We start from the raw sequence: 18,362 nt of genomic DNA on the forward strand, positions 1-18,362 counted from the left end.
ATTTAATCGGAGTTAAGAAACCTTTTACTCATATATATTTGTTTCAAATATATATGAGTAAAAGGTTTTTAAAAATGGCAAATCATCGTCTGTCAATGATGAACCCACAATTTTTCCGTAGTACTGAAATGCTCTTTGCTACAATCTAAAAATTCAATCGAATTGAACTTGACAACAATGTTTTCACTTACGAAAATATCCCTTTGGGAACATTACAAACAGCTTTTCATGATATAATACTGAGAAGCCTAGGCGTATCTAAGCCCGGCCCGGGCCACCTAGTGGACCCGATCCCTATAATTATGTCAATGTAATGTCAATAAATGTCAGTTCACTATTGCTATTTGTCAATTGTCAATTGTTTGACATTTGTTTGGTTGTGATTCGTAAATTGTGATTGACCGACCAAGTAAAGTTGCAGTTATTTAAAGTGTCTTGGCTTTTTATTTAAATAAGATTTATGTTTTCAAATTTTCATCATACAGACCTATCGGTATATCATGAACGAAAATAGAAACATTTAGCATTCTTTTGTGATGTAATTGTTTGTTATCACAATGAACCCTTACAAGGATGTGGAGGAAAATTCTTTCGCTACTTCCTCGCATTTGTCGTACGAAGACATAGCTACGAAACTACTTAAGGATCATTACTTCCTCACTGCTTTGGAACTGCATACGGAACTCGTGGAGAGCGGAAAAGAACTACCTCAATTGAGAGAATTTTTTTCCAATCCAGGAAACTTTGAACAACATGTATCTCGGCCGACTGAGTTTACATCTATGCGTAAGTAATTGTTTATAGAGAAAACGTGAACATCAATTATGTACAATTTACATGCCCATGTAATATGTATGGGGAATTTACAATCAGCTTGAGCTATTGTAAAAACATGTTTTTTTATTTACATGAGTCTTTATCGAAGTTTTGTTTGTTTTTCTTGTAAAAAAAGTCACACATAATTTATTTACTATAAGTATTAATAATATTTTGAATTGTAATGTATTATGTGCTTTATTGAAAACATTTTACTATACTAACTAATACTACAAGTTGCAAAGCTTCAAATATGGAAAACTTTATGTGAGAAATATTATATACTATGATGACAAACTAATTAATTACCGTATTAAAATGTTTATTTCATTTTAATTACCATAGAAATAACAATGAAAAAAAATCATAATCAATACAGTTAGTCAGCTCTTTTTATTATTACTACCCATAAATATAAAGACACTTGTTTGAATGTTTTTGCCAAAACAAAAAAATTTTTAGACCGAACCCCGAGCCAAGCCACTCTGGACTCTCTAGACACTGCTAGATATTCAGAAGATGGTGGCGGTGATCGTGGAGGCAGTGGTGGAGATGTTGCTGTACTTGAATTCGAATTACGCAAAGCTCGAGAAACTATTAACGCATTGAGAGCAAATCTTACTCAGTTTGCAGGTGAGAATTTTTTAATGCTTATGTAAATTAAATAACTAAAAAAAAATTAAATGAACATATATAAATACATGTAAATTTGAGAAGTTAATAAAATTTGTAGAATGTTTATTTATTTAATGTATGAATTGTATATTAAATAAAAAATTTTAGATGGAGAATCATCATTAGACAAAAGTTCAAAATACTTATCAGACCATCAAACTTTAAAACCTCATGAAAAAAGGGCTTTAAACTTCCTCATAAATGAATATCTTTTACTCCAGAACTACAAACTTACTTCCATTACATTTTCTGATGAAAATCCTGACCAGGTAATTGTGTAGTATATTTATATTAATTTTTAAAATTCCTATTACTGCATGCAATTGAAAAAAATAAAATTAAATCATGTGATGGTAATTTTGCTGATTTAAAAGAAACAGCTAAACTGATAAATTTTATCCATTTACTGCATAAAAGTGTATAATATGATTTTAATTTTTACTAACTTGACTATTGAAATAGTAATAATTATAATTATTATGAATTATCTTTAGGAATTTGAAGACTGGGATGATGTAGGTCTTAACATGCCTCGACCAGCTGGGCTGGTATCTTTATTTCGAGGAAAGTCCACATTGAGCCTTCCAAAGTCTGATGCATCTACAGAGACAGATTGGCAACTTATGGAGATAGAATGTCAGACTGAAATAGATGAGGGCAATGTTTGTGTCAGTTGCCAGACTACACTTGTTCATGAGACTGATTGGAGTCATGAAGTAAGTTCTATAAAAGTTCAAAATATATTGCTATTATATCTAGATTTTAATTGGCAATACTAAGATGATGTGTATTGTATACAGAAGTAATGTAAGTCAATTAATTCATGGACTTTTTTTTAGCTCCTTATTCAAGCAGAAGAGATAGAACTACTTAAGCAAAAAATAATCGCCCTTGAAACTGAGAAACTGAACTTCCAAAAACTATATGATGCTGCTATAGTGAGTTTGAATTCTCTAACAAGTCCTACATCTGAGGGCAAAGGACTTGATCTTAATATACCAGAGGAGAAACTTTTGTCTGTCCAGCCACCACTTGACAGGCCAATCACTTGCACTGCAGCAGAGAATCATTATGGCAGTGGGAATTCTACGCACAGTGCAACCCCAGAGCAGTTTGAAATTATTGATAATGAGAAGAATAGCATGTAAGTCAATTCTTATATAGTCTATCCATCTAATTGTAAGATTTTTTAAAATAATTTATGTTTGATAATTTCTATTTATCAATATGTAAAATTTATTCTTTGCACCAGAATATTGAAAGATTGAATTGCAAGAGAAAAAAATATTGAAAAGTCACTTCTAGATGAAATGCTCGTGAATATTTATTTTTACCTTTTTGCAGCAGAAAAGAAGGCTCCAATATTAGTTCGTTAGATCCAACAGTACTAGGCGAGCATAGCACGAGAGATTCCCCGTTACGCCGCGGCAGTGTCACCACGCTCGACGAAACTCTTAGTATAAACGACAATGGGGAGTGGACCCGCGTGCAATACGAGTACAATAGCATTGATACTAATAATAAGGAGATGTGGATTGACAGGTAAAATGTTGATTAGAATAATTAATATACTCTGCAGTTTGATACTCAGATCGAATGATAATTGGATATAATTTAGAATTAATACTCCTAGTATCAGTATAAAGAGTTATAAAATTCACAAATTATCAACGTTATATTAAATTTTGAAGAAATATTATCGTATTTCAGTGGGCTGCCGAATAGTTTGAAAGTGTCGATATTGAACTGGTGCTGCGAGACGCTGAACTTTAACGAACCACTGAATAATGACCTTCTGGCTGAATTAGTGGCGAACGACAAGCCAATCACACTACCTGGCCTGATGATATTAGCCGCTGATACTTTGCCAAGGGTAAGTTGTAATTAATGACCATCTAATGTAAGTTATACGAAATAAAAATGTTAAATTTATATTTTTATGATAGTCATAGATATGGTATAGTGGTAATTTTCTTGTTTATATACGATAAATTGGCCCTGCTGCAGCTAATGATAAACGGAGTGTTTAGTTAGATAGAGTGTTGACTGATGATACATTTACTCTTTATTTTGATTATGCAACTCGTTATTTTGATAATTCAGATAAAACATGTAACAAGCGATGAGGTGATCACGCGATCATCACGTTTATGATATTTGAAATTGGCATACATAATACCATTCCAATATAATTTTCCGAAGATAACGTGACACTGCTGTGTTACGAGTTTACATTGAAAATTATTGAAGAGAATTATACCCGAGATTGAAACTGGTAATACACGGGCTGTCCGGACCGAACCTCTAGTGTGCGTGTGCATAGATTCTGCCGCACACGCTGGTGGCGCGGCGCGGCGAGGCGGCGGCGCTGCTGTGCGCGCTGGCGGCGCTGCTGCCGGGCGGCGGCGAGGGCGCGGAGGGCGCGGGGGGCGCGGCGCGGCGCGCGCGCACGCTGCACGCGCTGCTCACGCTCGTCAAGAAACCGGACCCCGCCGACACCAGGGTCATCTGCGAAGGTACCGACACTCGACAGATTGACATTCGAATCGAATTCTAATAATATCTAAATTCACAAAATCATGTCTAAAAGGTAGATTGCTCAAAAATATTTTTGTTACCTTTGTGTTTTTATTTATATTTTAAATTAATTATATGTTCATAATATGGAAAACAAAAAGAAAAATTCAATAATCCATGTTTTGGTATTTTTAAACTATTACAGTAATTTTTACAAGCATATCAAAGTATTAGCTTAACAAAAGTCGAAGAAAACTAACTACACTCCTATCTCTCAAGTTTTAATGAATTGAGTAAAAAGATACATATACATATCTTTACACGTATTATGTACATTTTACTTAGTTAAAAATATTTTTGTGGTTTTTATCGAAACAAAAAAATCGAATCTCATTTTTTTAGGGTAAAAGATTTAAGTACCGTTACGAATTACGGCCGTTTTCTATAAACGATCCCCATATTAATCTTCGATTTGATCCCAAGAATAAACGGATGAACAAAAAAAAACGATTGGGATCTTTAATTGACAATGTTGATTGGTGTTGTATCAACACAAAAATAATTTTTGGTTGCAAGAAATTAATCCTGCGTTAAATCAATCTCATATTATAACCTCTATTTTAATACATTATTATTTTATATTAGTTTTTAGGTACACAGCGTATTAAAAAAAAAATTAAGATAACCCGGTAATACACACTAGGCGTGTGAAAATCACATGTGGTATAATTTTTTTAGCTTATATGAATCTTTATAAACCTTGTATTGGCGACATGCTGGTAACAGTTTTTTTGTTAAATCATAATATTATAAACTTGTATAATCTACATAATGAAATGAATTATATTGCAGCGGCGTGCTTTATAGTCAAATGGGGCGGTAGCGGCGAAGTACTGTCTTCTATAGCCGAGTTACTATCATCTAAAACGTTGGAGCGGCGCATACTAGCGAGTCAGATATGCATGGCCATCGCCCCATACGTTCCCATAGAGTTGTGCACTTCCCTACTTCTAAGTCTCGTCGTTTTGATGTGCGAGTCAAATGAATTAGAAATACGAATTTTGGGCTTGAGATCTGCATGCCTAATATGTCCAGTGGCCGATCATAAATACACGCAACTGGAGAACTTAATGTTCAACTTTTTGAAAGATCCAGCAGAGAAATGTGTGAAAGACACCATTAATGTGTTTGTTCCGGTGCTGGCGAGGAGTGCTCTCATGTCAGGTAATATGATTTTTGTTTACGGGATTCAAGGTAAATATCTTTTCCTCATAATATTGGACACAATTACATTTGTCGACATATAAGTCTGTGGTTGTGTTGGATAAGTTACATTTGAATTTGGAAACAAAGTATAGCAATCATGACAATAATAGATTATTTTTACAATGTCCATATTCCAGTGGAGATGTATAGATATTGCTGTTGCGCATAAACAGTAGATAGTTTTAACGGAAAAAAACTATAATTATTGCCTATATAACAAGTAGTGACTCCAAACAGGTTCGAGTTAAGTAATATATTTTATTGTATTTTTTCAGGAAAGTTCACATCAGACCTTTGCAGTCGGATTATGAAGAACCTAAAGAAAGCTTGTCTAGACAATGAGTGGAAGAGTGTACTTTTATATTTGAACGTGTTTAGAGTGTTAGTGTTGGCCAAACTGGCCTACGTAGTCAATGTACAAATAGTTAGGGATGTTACCATGACCAACTGTGATATGGAATCAATTAATTTACAAGAAGTGCCGTTAGAGGAGCAGTATTTTATAGATTTGCAATGCTATATTACCGACGTTGACGCCAAGATGTTGTTGGGGGCTTTAAATAATTTGATTAAAGAAAAACCAAAGGTTAGATGGCCTGAGTTAACATGGTTTATTGATAAGTAAGTATTTCTTGTGTTACTTTGACAAACCTCAATCAAATTTAAATGTGGGATGCGTAAGACCTTGTATTCGTTAAGTAATGGAATTTTGTAGATACTGGCATCTGAAGAAAAAAAAATATTATGTTTAATATTATTTTTTTGTTATTTCAGTATAAAACAAATTTTAGAAGTGACAAAAAATATCAAAGTGCTGAATCACCCGACGGTGTATGATATACTAATTACACTATTTAATAGTTACATAGAACATTTCAATGTGAATTTTACAAAGTCGATATTGAAATCGATATTTGTCGATATAATTGTGGATCTCGAACAGAAAATGGAAAAATTGCACACAATAAACGTGGACAGCGCTGCGGTTGTCGGAATTTATCTAGTTACAGTGTTACCAGCTTTAGAAGATAAGTCACAGCATGCCGAGTTTCTGCAAAAGTATGTAAAAGTATCGTTACGTAATTTTCTTACACAGAATAATCATTATGCGTATCATGAAATATTATAGAAACATAATATTACATATTATGTATTATGCAATATTTCATGGAAATCATAGAGACGTTATTGTTATTTATTTTTTAAAAACACATCCCGCTTTTGTCCCCAAAAGTGTAGGCCGAGGTGCAACTGTGGTGCAGTTGCACCTCGGCCTACACTTTTCGCCTTTTGTATTCCATTCCATGATGTGATAGGGAGCATCCCTATCACTATATCGAGAACAAATTTATAGTATCCGGGTTGGTTTTGAGCAAAAAATGCCAAACATCACTACTTGACCCGGAAATCGAACCACAGACCTCAGAGCAGTGTCGCACTGTGCACGCAATACAACTACGCCGCCGAAGCAGTTTTATTTAATATACAGTGATTCGTGCTTCACATTGCTGCGATTTTGACAATCTGTCAGTGAAATACCTTTATCAAAACAAAACATTCTCAACTACCTTAATTACGCTAAGTAAAAAAGTTACATATAGTATATTTATTAATTGTTTTCCATTAGCAACACCACAAGGAGCTTAAAGATTTAATAATAAAAGTTTATTTTTTATGAAACATTGCTGTAAATTTGATTTTGAAATAACACTTTTTAGATGGATTATGTACAGCAGTATCCGGGATCTTCCAGTGAAAATATTCTCAATACCGTTGAAATGGGTGGCGGAGCACAAACCCGACACGCTCGACTTCTACCTACAACATCTTAGGGAGTGTAAGTATATTGTCATTTACTCGCCAGATTTGGTGTTCATATATTACCGCATACAGTCATGCACATACCTAATACCATATGTATCTCAAGAAGTTTTTCTTTACAGTCAAAACAAGCGATTATAATTCTTGATAAAAAAAATATACCTACAATTTAGACAAATCAGGGGGATGCGCTTAAATTTTTTAAACTGCGTTATTCGTTTCATCAATCCGTTCTATTGCAAACTAGGCCATTATAATATCCTGTACATAACTTAGATATTTTTATAAAAATATATAAACTGATTTGCACAGCTTGAAGAATTACATTTTTATTGTTTTGATTTATATTTCATAGCCAGCCATTTTGAGTATATACAAATAATAATATTCTTTATTGAATAATATAATTAATTTATACGGTTTCAGTTGCAGCGAGCAGTTGTGAGAGTTCCAGTGGTAGTTTAATACGTGTTTATATCGCTAACCTTATCAATGAATTATTGAATGTTGTTGAGATTAGCGAGAAAACTATTGAAAGACAAGTTTTGCCGGCAGTCATGGCTTTGTTACACGATGATGAAGGGTAAGTATGTTTGTTCGTCTATTCCCGTTTTTTTTTTCATTTGTTCCCTATGTTCCCTTACAATTTGTCCACTTCTGGTGGACAATAGGAAAAAGTTAGTATGTTCTTCAGACAGGGACAACAGGGGACATAGGGAACAAATGAATGATTGTATTTATCAATGAAGGATATGAAGACGGTATGTGCTACCATAAAAGCGGCGATAGCCTAGTTGGGTGTGGAATGGACTGCCAAGACGAATGTCTGCAGGTTCAATTCCCAAGGGCACACACCTCTGAAATTAAAGAAAAAAAGAAATCATGTGTGTATTCTTTGTGAATTTATCGTTCGCTTTAACGGTGAAGGAAAACATCGTAAGGAAACCTGCACATCTGAGAAGTTCCTTTATAGGAATTTCGAAGGTGTGTGAAGTCTACCAACCCGCACTAGGCCAGCGTGGTGGACTAAGGCCTAATCCCTCTCCGTAGTAGAGGAGGCCCGTGCTCAGCAGTGGGCAAGTATATAATGCAGGGCTGATATTATTTTATTATGTGTTACCACTAGCCAGTAACGCACAGAGCGTGTCGGTGCAGGTCGGTGCGCGAGGCGGCGCTGGGCGCGTGGGGCAGCACGACGCGCGCGTGCCTGAGCCGCGCGCTGGCGTGCGAGCGCGCGTGCTGGGCGCCGGCGGAGGGCGCGGTGCGCGGCGCGCTGGGCGCCCGCGAGGCCGCGCGCGCCGCCGACGCGCTGGCGCTGCTCGTGCTGCCCACCGCCGGCAGCCGCGCCGTCTCCGAGAACGGTGCGCTCGACACGCATTCCTACACTGTAGCAATTATATAGCGACTAGTTTTTGCTCGCGACTTCGCCCGACTTTCCGACTTATTTGTTATGTATCGTTATATTATGACCAAATTACACCAAATCATTATAATTTATAGCCTATGTGTTATTCTGATGAATAGTCAATATTACTATAAAGTTTCATCAAAATCCGTTCTGTATTTTTTTCACGAAAAAGAAATAAACATGCATACGCCCATCCTCACAAACTATCGCATTTATAATATTAGTAGGATATGGCACGGATAAATCAATATCACTTCACAGAATTTATTTAAACGTATGTCATTGAGGCTTTAAGATATGTTCAAATTTTGGTAACATTTGTATTTATAGTGATTGTGTAATTTATGTATATCAACTAAAGTCAGTGAGGTACCGGTTAATACGTTGCCTGCGGCCCAAACAACTATTGTAATTTTAAGCGCGCAACACCTGTACATTACACACGGGGTGTGTTAAAATGAGCGCACTTGCCTAACTCTAAAATAATTTCAACGCAACACCTTTTTTTAGCATGTAGCAGAAAAGATTTGATTTAATATATTCGAGTCATCCAGTCCCAGGCAAATAGTATTGAAAACGTCTAAGCTAAAAATAGAAACCACAGCCGTCAGAAATGTTGCAGTGTTATGTAACGTACATTAGTGATGTGTACCGGGTGTTGCGCAGCGGTGTCGCTGCTGTGCGCCCTGTGCCACAGCGCGTCGTCGGCGGAGTGCGTGTCGGCGCTGACGCCGGGGCTGCAGCTCGCCGCACACCACGCGCGCCACCACCCCGCGCTCGTGCCCGCGCTCAGGTAACAAGACATTTCATATTCAATTTATCGATATTTTAGTCCTCGACAGGCGTCGTAAAGTTGTTTGATATTTATATTTAGTTATAAATAAAATAACCTGCTTGGAGGCTACTCTTAGTTTTCTATTTTAAAGGTGTTGTTAGTACAAAAAAAAATATATTACTAGAAGATGTCGAGGTTTATTTATTCCTGGTCAGTTTATATCTGAAATCAATTTTCTATTAAACAAAGAGAAAGCAAGTTATAAAGTGACTCTTACTGCTAACATTTACAAACTCATTTATTTCCGATTAAAAAAAAACAGGAATATTTTTACTTAGTTTAGTTAATATTATGACACAGAAAACTAGAAGAAACCGTGCAGACACCCACATTAGCGCAGTACAAGCCGGCCATCGAGGCGCTGCTGCACACGGTGGCGGGCCCCAGCGCCGAAGTATCGCGCGAGCCGGCGCGCCCCGCCACTAACCTGCACGCCGCGCAGGAGGTAGGCAGGCGAGTCACGCAAATGTTCCAGCAGTCGAAAACTAACATGAATTTACAAAATATATTCAAGAAGAAAACATAGCTATCGATGTAATGGACGGCGATAGTACATAGTGAAAGTAACACCCCGTGAGCTTTATCAGGGTAATAAATCTGTTAAGTGTTTGATATTGCAGTGGCCGGGCCAAAGCATTTTGAATATGTTATATACAAAAGTGACCATTGATCACAAAATATATTAAACGATGATTTAGCAAGTTTTACAATTAAATATGATCAAACATTAGGTAACCACATTTTATGTACACTTCTTCGAACAGTCTTAGTGACAGCGCGCAATGTATATGAAATTAATGACGATCTATATTGAATCATAAGATTGGGCAGTTTAAATTTTATTTTTTTATACAACTTCAAGAGGGAAATGTCGATAAACCATGACCTTATTAGTCTGACCACTCGAATTATCGGAAACAGACGTGATCTACCTGCGTTTATTTAAGACTCATAACGCGACTTTTATTTTTCTTGTGTTTTAAATCCTTAATTATGTCTTTAAAAAGCTCTTACACCAAACAACATTGATATAAACAACAAAATACTTAATAATATAATATTGTTGGATCATGGAAGTGAAAAATACTAGGAAGAAAATATAAAAGTTCTAAGATACATTTATTAAGTTATACACGGCAGGCTTGCCTGTGCCCTGGCACTGCCGACGTCCATGGGTGACGACGAAACCTATCAGGTGGGTCGTTAACTGATTTGCATTTGAAGGAAATAAAACAAAACATCAACTACCCTCTTTACCCAAACAATTTTATTGCTTTCATAATTGCATCCTTTTTCAAAATAACTTTTGGTGTTCTGCAATATATTTTATTTCCAAATAAAAAAAAAATATCTGCTTCCTCGACAGAAGTGCTTTATACACCTTTTAGTCGTTAGTATCATTTTCAACAGCGAGATTCTAAACGCATAAACAATGTAAATATGCGTTATGTTAAAAGTGTGTTATGTGTTAACTTATTTGTAATAATTTATGGTCCATAATCGACTATTATATGTAGTTAATTTTAAGTGGCACTGTAAGGTACTTATTAATTTAATTTATGTAACACAAAAATTATTGAATAACACGTCGCGCAAGCAGTTTGGTAATTAGTAATCTGTTAACATGTACAAATTATACAATATCGAAAGGCATTATTAAAAATAAAAACATTACTATTTTGGACAAAAAAAGGAAATAAATCGATGTTTAAGTCTAATGAAATATATCGATATCCCCATTCATTGACGAAATAAGTATATTCAAGATATTTCGATGTTTATATCGACTATTGGCATCAATTTGAATAAATATGCAACTGAGACATTAAATCGACAGTTTTTAAAAATTCGTGTGAAAATAATTTATAATCAGTCAAGAAATAAACATCCATAATGAATTAATTGTAATTTTAGACTCGAATTGAATTTTTTTACCAGTTAACCCAGTTAAAAGTGATAAATTAAAAGATTTTTATTGATTTTTTTTATTAGGCATGTATTATGTGCAGTCTAAACATTGTCAAAAGATTGCAATTGCAATTATTAAAGTCAATGCATGCTTGTTGTAGAGTAGATAAGCATATACGCACACTGCGCTATTTTTAATCAAAATTCATTAACGGCCGTTTTCAATTAACGATCCCACAATCTTAATTTCCGATCGAATCCCCAGAATAAATTAATTTAAAATGAGCATGTGTAAGCATGTCAAACAAACTTTGCACTAATTGGTCCAGTTTCGCGTTGGATTGGAAATGCGATTCAGTTTACTTAGAATTTGGAAAAAGAAACACGACACGACTCCGTGTCTTTCCATTGGGATTAGTTGAGATTCTAACACGTGACTGACGCGGTGTTCTTTCGGTCAATCACAAATATCAAAATCAGACTACATCAACATGCGAGTCGCGTTTTTTGGAACATTTTAAGGGGCTGATAGTTTATGAAAAACGGCCTCAAATAACGAACAATATGGACTGGAAATAAAAATGCATTCCGAGGAATAGTGTGACACGGTTTTTTTAGTTTAGTCAAGTAGGATAGTACAAATATAGTGCAATACATGTAAGTGATTAGATCCACGGAAAAGAATACATTTGGTAGGTACTGCTTGAAGCATCTTCGGCGTCTGTGTTGTTGTGATTATCAATTTATTTATGGACCACATATTAATGGTATCATTTTAGATATTTATGTCACAGTCGTAAATAATACAAATTAATGATAATGAATTAATATAAGTGCAAACTCGTGAACGTAATATCAATATAGATTAAATAGCATAAAAAATGTTGCTTCACGCGGAACACACTTAATTTATTGTTAAAGTTAGAAATGTACTTAATTTTGATTATTTATAATGTTTATTTAATAAGTAGCATTACAGTTAATACATTTTTAGTTGAATAATGGTGAATGGGTCACACAATCTAAAAAAAAACTACTCTAAAAGAATGATAGTTTATTATAATAAACAAATATGACTAGCGTGGTATCTTTACATCCATTAAGGATACGGAAACTATTACGGAGTTCGGCAAGAGAATGAAGGTTCAATGGCATGATTCTAATTTTCATGCTTGGTATAATGTATCGGTGAATAAATCTTTCTTCAGAGCACGCTAAGAACACTTACAAGCAAGTCGTTATTTTACTCTTCAAGTGACTGCTTCGTAGAGCAAACAAAAACCGAAAACTTACAGCTTAGCCGTAGCTTAGCGCAGAGATGGCGGACTAATGAGAGGTTGTCAGTGGTGGCAAGCGACAAAATAATTTGGCCATGCCAATTGTAATGATGAATGACTGTATATGTACTTTTATTTAAAAAGTAATTATGAACGTAATGCCTTTGCTTACAAAAATATAGAGGGGACCTAAACAAACCGTACAGATTTTGGGACGCCTGACATGTTACAAGCTCATCATTATATCAATAATTTTAATGCAAGTTAACCGATGTTTCCGTTAACATAGACAATAGAAGTTAGCCATTCCTGTACTAGTGAGACGAACCTAGTCTAACGTCTCACGCGATCCTTCAGCGGACAAGTCTTTTGAACTGCTTCCTGCACTCAGTGGCGTATTATACTGCGTTCGGCGCGAGTCAAACATTCCGTCGGCTTTACGCGCCTTTTTACATTTGTGGTTAATTAACAAATTCTCGTTCCCTATATTTGGTGCTTCCTTATTATGTGTTGTGTATTCTTATCATTTACAAACTGACAGTATTTTATATTTTTAGTATTTTAATTGGTAATTTTTTTACGTATGAAAGACATTAGTGGAATACTCGAATTATTGTTATGTCTATTTTTGTCTCTTGAACTATACTCACCATTTTAAAATGTTTAATTTTAGTAATGTTACAAATATCGACACATAACTCGACCGCTGGGTGTGCAGATTTTAGAGATCAATTAGAGAAACAGCACGATGAGAGAGATGGCGCAATCTGTTGATGATCATGACGTGTACCACAATTTATGTATAATTTAGATTTTTGAGAAGCGGCGATAGCCTAGTTGGTTGTGGAACGGACTGCCGAGACGAATGTCCGCAAGTTCAATTCCTAAAATGCACACACCTCTGATTTTTCTAAAAAAAAATTATATATGTATTCTTTGTGAATTATCACTTGCTTTAAAGGTGAAAGGAAACATCGTGAAGAAACCTGCATACCTGAGAAGTTCTCAATAGGGTGTGTGAACTCTACCAATCCCCACTAGGGCAGCGTGTTGGACTAAGGCCTAACCCCTCTCAGTAATAGAGGAGGCCCGTGCCCAGCAGTGGGACAGAATATAATACAAGGCTGATATTTATTTATTTATTTATTATAATTCAATATAATCTAACTCTATATCTAACAATATTAAGACAGCAATAACAATAAAATTAAATTAAAACTAATAACAAAATAACTAAAATTATTTCCAACACTTAACTTACTACAGAACATTTTAAATATTATATATTATTAGATATATATTATATATTATTAGAATTTGAGTAATATGACCCTAATGTATCACTAATTATTATTTTATTGAAATATGTTGTCCATTGTCAAATGATCTCCATATTTATCGATAAGCAACTTATCTAAGTAAGCTTTTAATATTTGTGTGGAGCGGTCGAATTATGTGCAGATACCTTATACTTATATGAATTTATGGTACAGGTTTGTGAAACGAATCTCGTGAAAAATCAAACAAATTTTCACCAAGTCAAATGTTTTTAATAAATAACACTTAAATATATACCTATTTTAGGATATGTCGATGAATTTTTGCTTCCAGTTTAAATACTTAAATATACGTTGTACTTAACCATTGTTAATCAGAAAGCTTCATGTTATTTAATAGTCAGTTAATCAGTCTGTACATAATAAATATAATAGTGCGCAATAAAATTGTAAACCCTGTCCTTGTAATTGTTGCAATAGTGGTAATAAGCCGTCGAATGTTATTGCAATGAAACACCAGTTTCAACTTCGGCAGATTAGTTTTGATCGATGGTTATGAAAATAAAACAATTATTTTATGAATACAGTATTTTATTTCATAAAACATTATGTATTATATGTAGATGGTTAAAATGCAATGCTTCTTCTATCGGACCCGATCATTGGTACCGGTAGATTAAAAAAAATCATATACAGTGGATACCCAATTATACGGATAGCTATAATTACTTATCCATATAAGAATAAACTCAAAAACTTATACAATATTTAAAATTGTTTCACCAATAGCAAGTTACAATACTATTGGCTACCATGGTACTTTTTATGCGAGAAATGGCCATTAACTCGGGCGGAACGGGGCCAAATATAGGACATTAATTGCTTTTCTTCATACATTCAATTATTCAGTTTGATGATCCGAATGCTTTACGACAACAATAAGTCTGGTGAATTAAGTCTGCTGACAGTATACGATAAAAATATTACGTGAATATTTTGTGAATGCGATCTTACTCTATAAAATATTATCAGTGATAATATTTATTACTTGGACTTTCATATAAGAATTATCCTTAATCTTCGATTGATTGCACCTTAAATGTCCCTGTCTTATAGTCTCGGTGGAATATTTCCAATATCCTATCTGGTAGAAGATACACACTCACCGCTGGATCTTTCGCCATATTTTCGATGTATTCCAACTGTGAATAAAGTTAAACATTACCTGATTTTTGGATTATAAATATATTAAATTTTTTAGTGGTTTCTCTTTTCGAATATTTCCTTTTGTGAGTATTGGAAAAGCTATTCAGAAAGTTAAGTTTACACATAAATTTAATTTTTTTAAACTATGTACTGCGTCTGCTAGTAAAGGCTTTAATTTGTTTTTCACAGTGTGTAATGTCTGAAAATTCAGATTGGTATAAACGTAATATTACCAGTAAGCTGAATTTCGATGGATCGATTTTAACTGCTTCGTCATCAAGCTTTCTAATTCTTTCAAACCAGGGCCATAGCATATAGTCTGCATAGCCTGGTTCCGATCCATCCAAGAACGTAGTTCCTCTATCTCTTAGCTGATCTTGAATAAAAGCTAACGCTTTCGCATACGCACTTATAGTTTCATCGTTAATTGTATCAGGGAATCTCATTACTTTGAAATATAGCGTAAGTATCTGAAATTAGAGAAAGTATAAAATAAAATTAATTATTGAAATTGGATAAGAAGATAAAAATTAACAAGCATAAAATAAAAAATAAGTAAATTAAGAAAATTAAATAATTTTTTCGAGACTAATTAAGTAGCCTTGTTTTTCAAGTCGGTGAAAATACTTTATCAACGAATAAAATTGAGTAAATAAAATCTTGTACGCATAAATCTCATTGATATGGGCAATACGCAGTTGTTTTCCTTGAAAATAACGATTGTTAAAGTCATAGAGTAGGTATGACACGGCAGATTCTAGTCTGCTGTTTATAATTATCCGGCTACCGGCTGCATGTGATTTCACATGATTATATAAACTTATGTCATGAATTATTTTACATTCGTTTGCATTATACAGCTGTATCCGGTAGGTATAGAATCTTTTGGTGTAGGTGTTAAGTATGATAATAATATGATTATTGTTAGCATACTTGTGACTAGGCATAGTTATATAGAGAGCTTACAAACATCAGGCCTGTAGATAATGTGTGAAACGGTTCTTTAAAAACTATGTTTTTATCATTGCAAAAGTACCTAAAACACTAGCGCTTCATCCTGTACGACACCATCTATTTAAAAATCAGATTAAATATTCCCACAGCAAATTACTGGAATAAAGAGTAGGCTCTACTCTTGTGTTAATCTAGAATATTTTTTACCCGTGTGCCTAATTTCATCCAAAACCGTTCATCTGTTTCTGCTTTAAGTTCTAAGAACATCCCAACATTTTTACTAGCTTACGCAGTTATAACAATAGTAAAATAAGATAGATAATTTTTACAAGTTAACCATTTCGTACAAACAATTTCATGTTGGTTGTTATAAAATATATCTTTATTTTTAAAAATATGGGAAAGTATTTAATAAGTGAAATAGGTACTTACTGGACCTGAAGCCTCTACAATAATTTTATCAAAAGCTTTTTTTACTGGATCTTGAGGGAACAATGGTCTTTGAGGAAAAGCGTCTTCAAGGTATTCCACTGTAACCAGGCTTTCGTAGATACAAACACCTTCTTCGATTTCCAGGGCTGGCACTTTACCTGCGGTATATTTTTATGTATTAAAAGATTATTCCTGACTTTCCTTTCCTATATCTTACAAACGATATTAATCAGTTATTTCATGAATTTCTGTTTTGTAGATTAATTATTTTCGTTAAATAATTAAAAAATCATAGAGTATTTAAAATACCGATTAGGCACATGTACTTTAGTTTTCGAATTAGTTTATGTATTCATAAACTAATTCGAATATTTCCTAGGGGAGCAAATTACCAGAATAAAAGGAACCAAGGTACCTATATGTTAATGCAGGACATGATTAGCGGCCCCTGTGCCAAATTACATCCAAATCCTTTCAGCGATTTCAACGCTTAGGTACTTACTTCTAACAGACATCCAAAATAATTCACATACTCATTAATTATAATTTTAGTACGATAATTTATGAAGTAAGATTGTTACCACAGGTTACACAGTAGATAGAGTTAATTATTTGTAGTGTTAATGTATTGAAATCCTTCAATACCTAGGTGGGTACTTATCAAATAAATCCGTTTGAGCGAGTGTTTATTCCCCGTTATGTATCAATGTATTAAAGCTGTAAAATTGACTCTACTCAGATTTTTTATGCAGCGCAAATACTATATTACCGAAGATAATTGGCTAGTAGCAGAGCTGGTAGTAGGAGTACCTAGCAGTGTGGCTAGTAGCCTCGTATGGCGTTAACATTATATCCTTTTGGGATCAAAATGATAAAATCTGTGTGCCCTAATACCTTATATAAATATATGATAAAAATATAAATAAGTAGTAAAGTTATGGCTGACTGATTGACCGCGGATTTAAATACCTAGTTGCAGTGCGGCACTGTACTAGAGTTTGGTGCCGAAATTATCTTTGCGGTTCCTTTTCGTGTAAGTACTTACCTCATTTAAACCTTTTTGGAGGATAACGGTACATGAAATTACTTACCAAAAGCACTTTTCGACGTAAGCCATTCAGGTTTATCGGTCAAATCAATATTAATGACTTCATAATCCAATTGCTTTGCATTTAATGCTAGTATAGTACGTTGTGCGAAAGGACATAATCGCATGTTGTACACCCGTAGCTTGCCATTCCAAGGTGGTAACGGGTCCCCTGAAAAGAAACAAAAATAGTGTAATTGTATCCTATGTCAAAGTTAACAAACCAGAATTCCAGCATCCTCAAAGCTACGTAGTTCCTTAAACAAGACATTTCTGTGAAAGTGCAATTGGCACATTCAATTGAATGTCAGTAGAATAGAACTACATCACCGGGACTTACTGGTATCAATGCCAAAATGTACGTAAGTAAGTATAATAGCCAAGGTCATAATCGACATTAACGAACAATTTATCTAATCGGTATGTCTTATTTGAAGTGATTCTTACCTATAGTTAAATGTTTCGTGTTAAAATTTACTTCAACGATACCCATGATATGAGTATTTAACAGGCTTAACTTTGATTAAATAACGAACGCCGCGGCGCTCAAAACTAAATTTGTTAACACTTCTTAAAATATCTGCTGAAAATAAAATTATACCTATTAGATAGAAGTGTGTAATGTGTGCATACTTATCTGTGTTATACAACAACGTAAAAAAAGATAACAGTTTATATTTGTTCACTCTTATTGATTACAGCTTCGTTAGGTAAGTAGCTATAGATACTTAAATATACGAGATTGGGTATCAACCACATATTATTTGATAAAATGTATGATACCTTGTACAAATAGAGTATGTACTTGTAGGTACACATACCTTAAATATTACAAAACATAGTCCACCGCCATGTCTGTCTGGACGCGATAAACTCAAACCTA

At 34.3% G+C, this 18,362-nt stretch overlaps 2 protein-coding genes across 4 annotated transcripts; one reads left to right on the forward strand and one right to left on the reverse strand.

The window, feature by feature from the left end:
- Window positions 1-337: 337 nt before the first annotated feature.
- Window positions 338-11,927, forward strand: LOC115440010 (RAB11-binding protein RELCH homolog). 2 transcript variants are annotated; one of them, XM_037438948.1, is made up of 16 exons: window positions 338-786; window positions 1,279-1,449; window positions 1,600-1,760; window positions 1,986-2,207; window positions 2,331-2,635; window positions 2,836-3,033; window positions 3,202-3,364; window positions 3,815-4,007; window positions 4,861-5,232; window positions 5,550-5,895; window positions 6,049-6,333; window positions 6,993-7,111; window positions 7,522-7,678; window positions 8,251-8,456; window positions 9,170-9,296; window positions 9,639-11,927. In XM_037438948.1, the coding sequence occupies exons 1-16, from the start codon at window positions 558-560 to the stop codon at window positions 9,862-9,864; spliced, it is 3,480 nt and encodes a 1,159-aa protein (XP_037294845.1). In that variant the 5' UTR covers window positions 338-557; the 3' UTR covers window positions 9,865-11,927. The 2 variants fall into 2 exon arrangements, with proteins under 2 accessions (XP_037294845.1, XP_037294846.1); XM_037438949.1 differs by having other exon boundaries at window positions 2,839-3,033.
- A 2,446-nt stretch (window positions 11,928-14,373) lies between these two features.
- Window positions 14,374-18,081, reverse strand: LOC115440018 (pyrimidodiazepine synthase). 2 transcript variants are annotated; one of them, XM_030164143.2, is made up of 5 exons: window positions 17,927-18,081; window positions 17,484-17,651; window positions 16,393-16,550; window positions 15,240-15,476; window positions 14,374-15,002 (listed from the first exon to the last, which is right to left on the reverse strand). In XM_030164143.2, the coding sequence occupies exons 1-5, from the start codon at window positions 17,970-17,972 to the stop codon at window positions 14,874-14,876; spliced, it is 738 nt and encodes a 245-aa protein (XP_030020003.1). In that variant the 5' UTR covers window positions 17,973-18,081; the 3' UTR covers window positions 14,374-14,873. The 2 variants fall into 2 exon arrangements, with proteins under 2 accessions (XP_030020003.1, XP_030020002.1); XM_030164142.2 differs by lacking the exon at window positions 17,927-18,081 and adding an exon at window positions 17,820-17,900.
- Between the last annotated feature and the right edge of the window lie 281 nt (window positions 18,082-18,362).

The sequence above is a fragment of the Manduca sexta genome, chromosome 15, assembly GCF_014839805.1.
Source record: "Manduca sexta isolate Smith_Timp_Sample1 chromosome 15, JHU_Msex_v1.0, whole genome shotgun sequence".
In the NCBI taxonomy this organism is placed as follows: Eukaryota; Metazoa; Arthropoda; class Insecta; order Lepidoptera; family Sphingidae; genus Manduca; species Manduca sexta.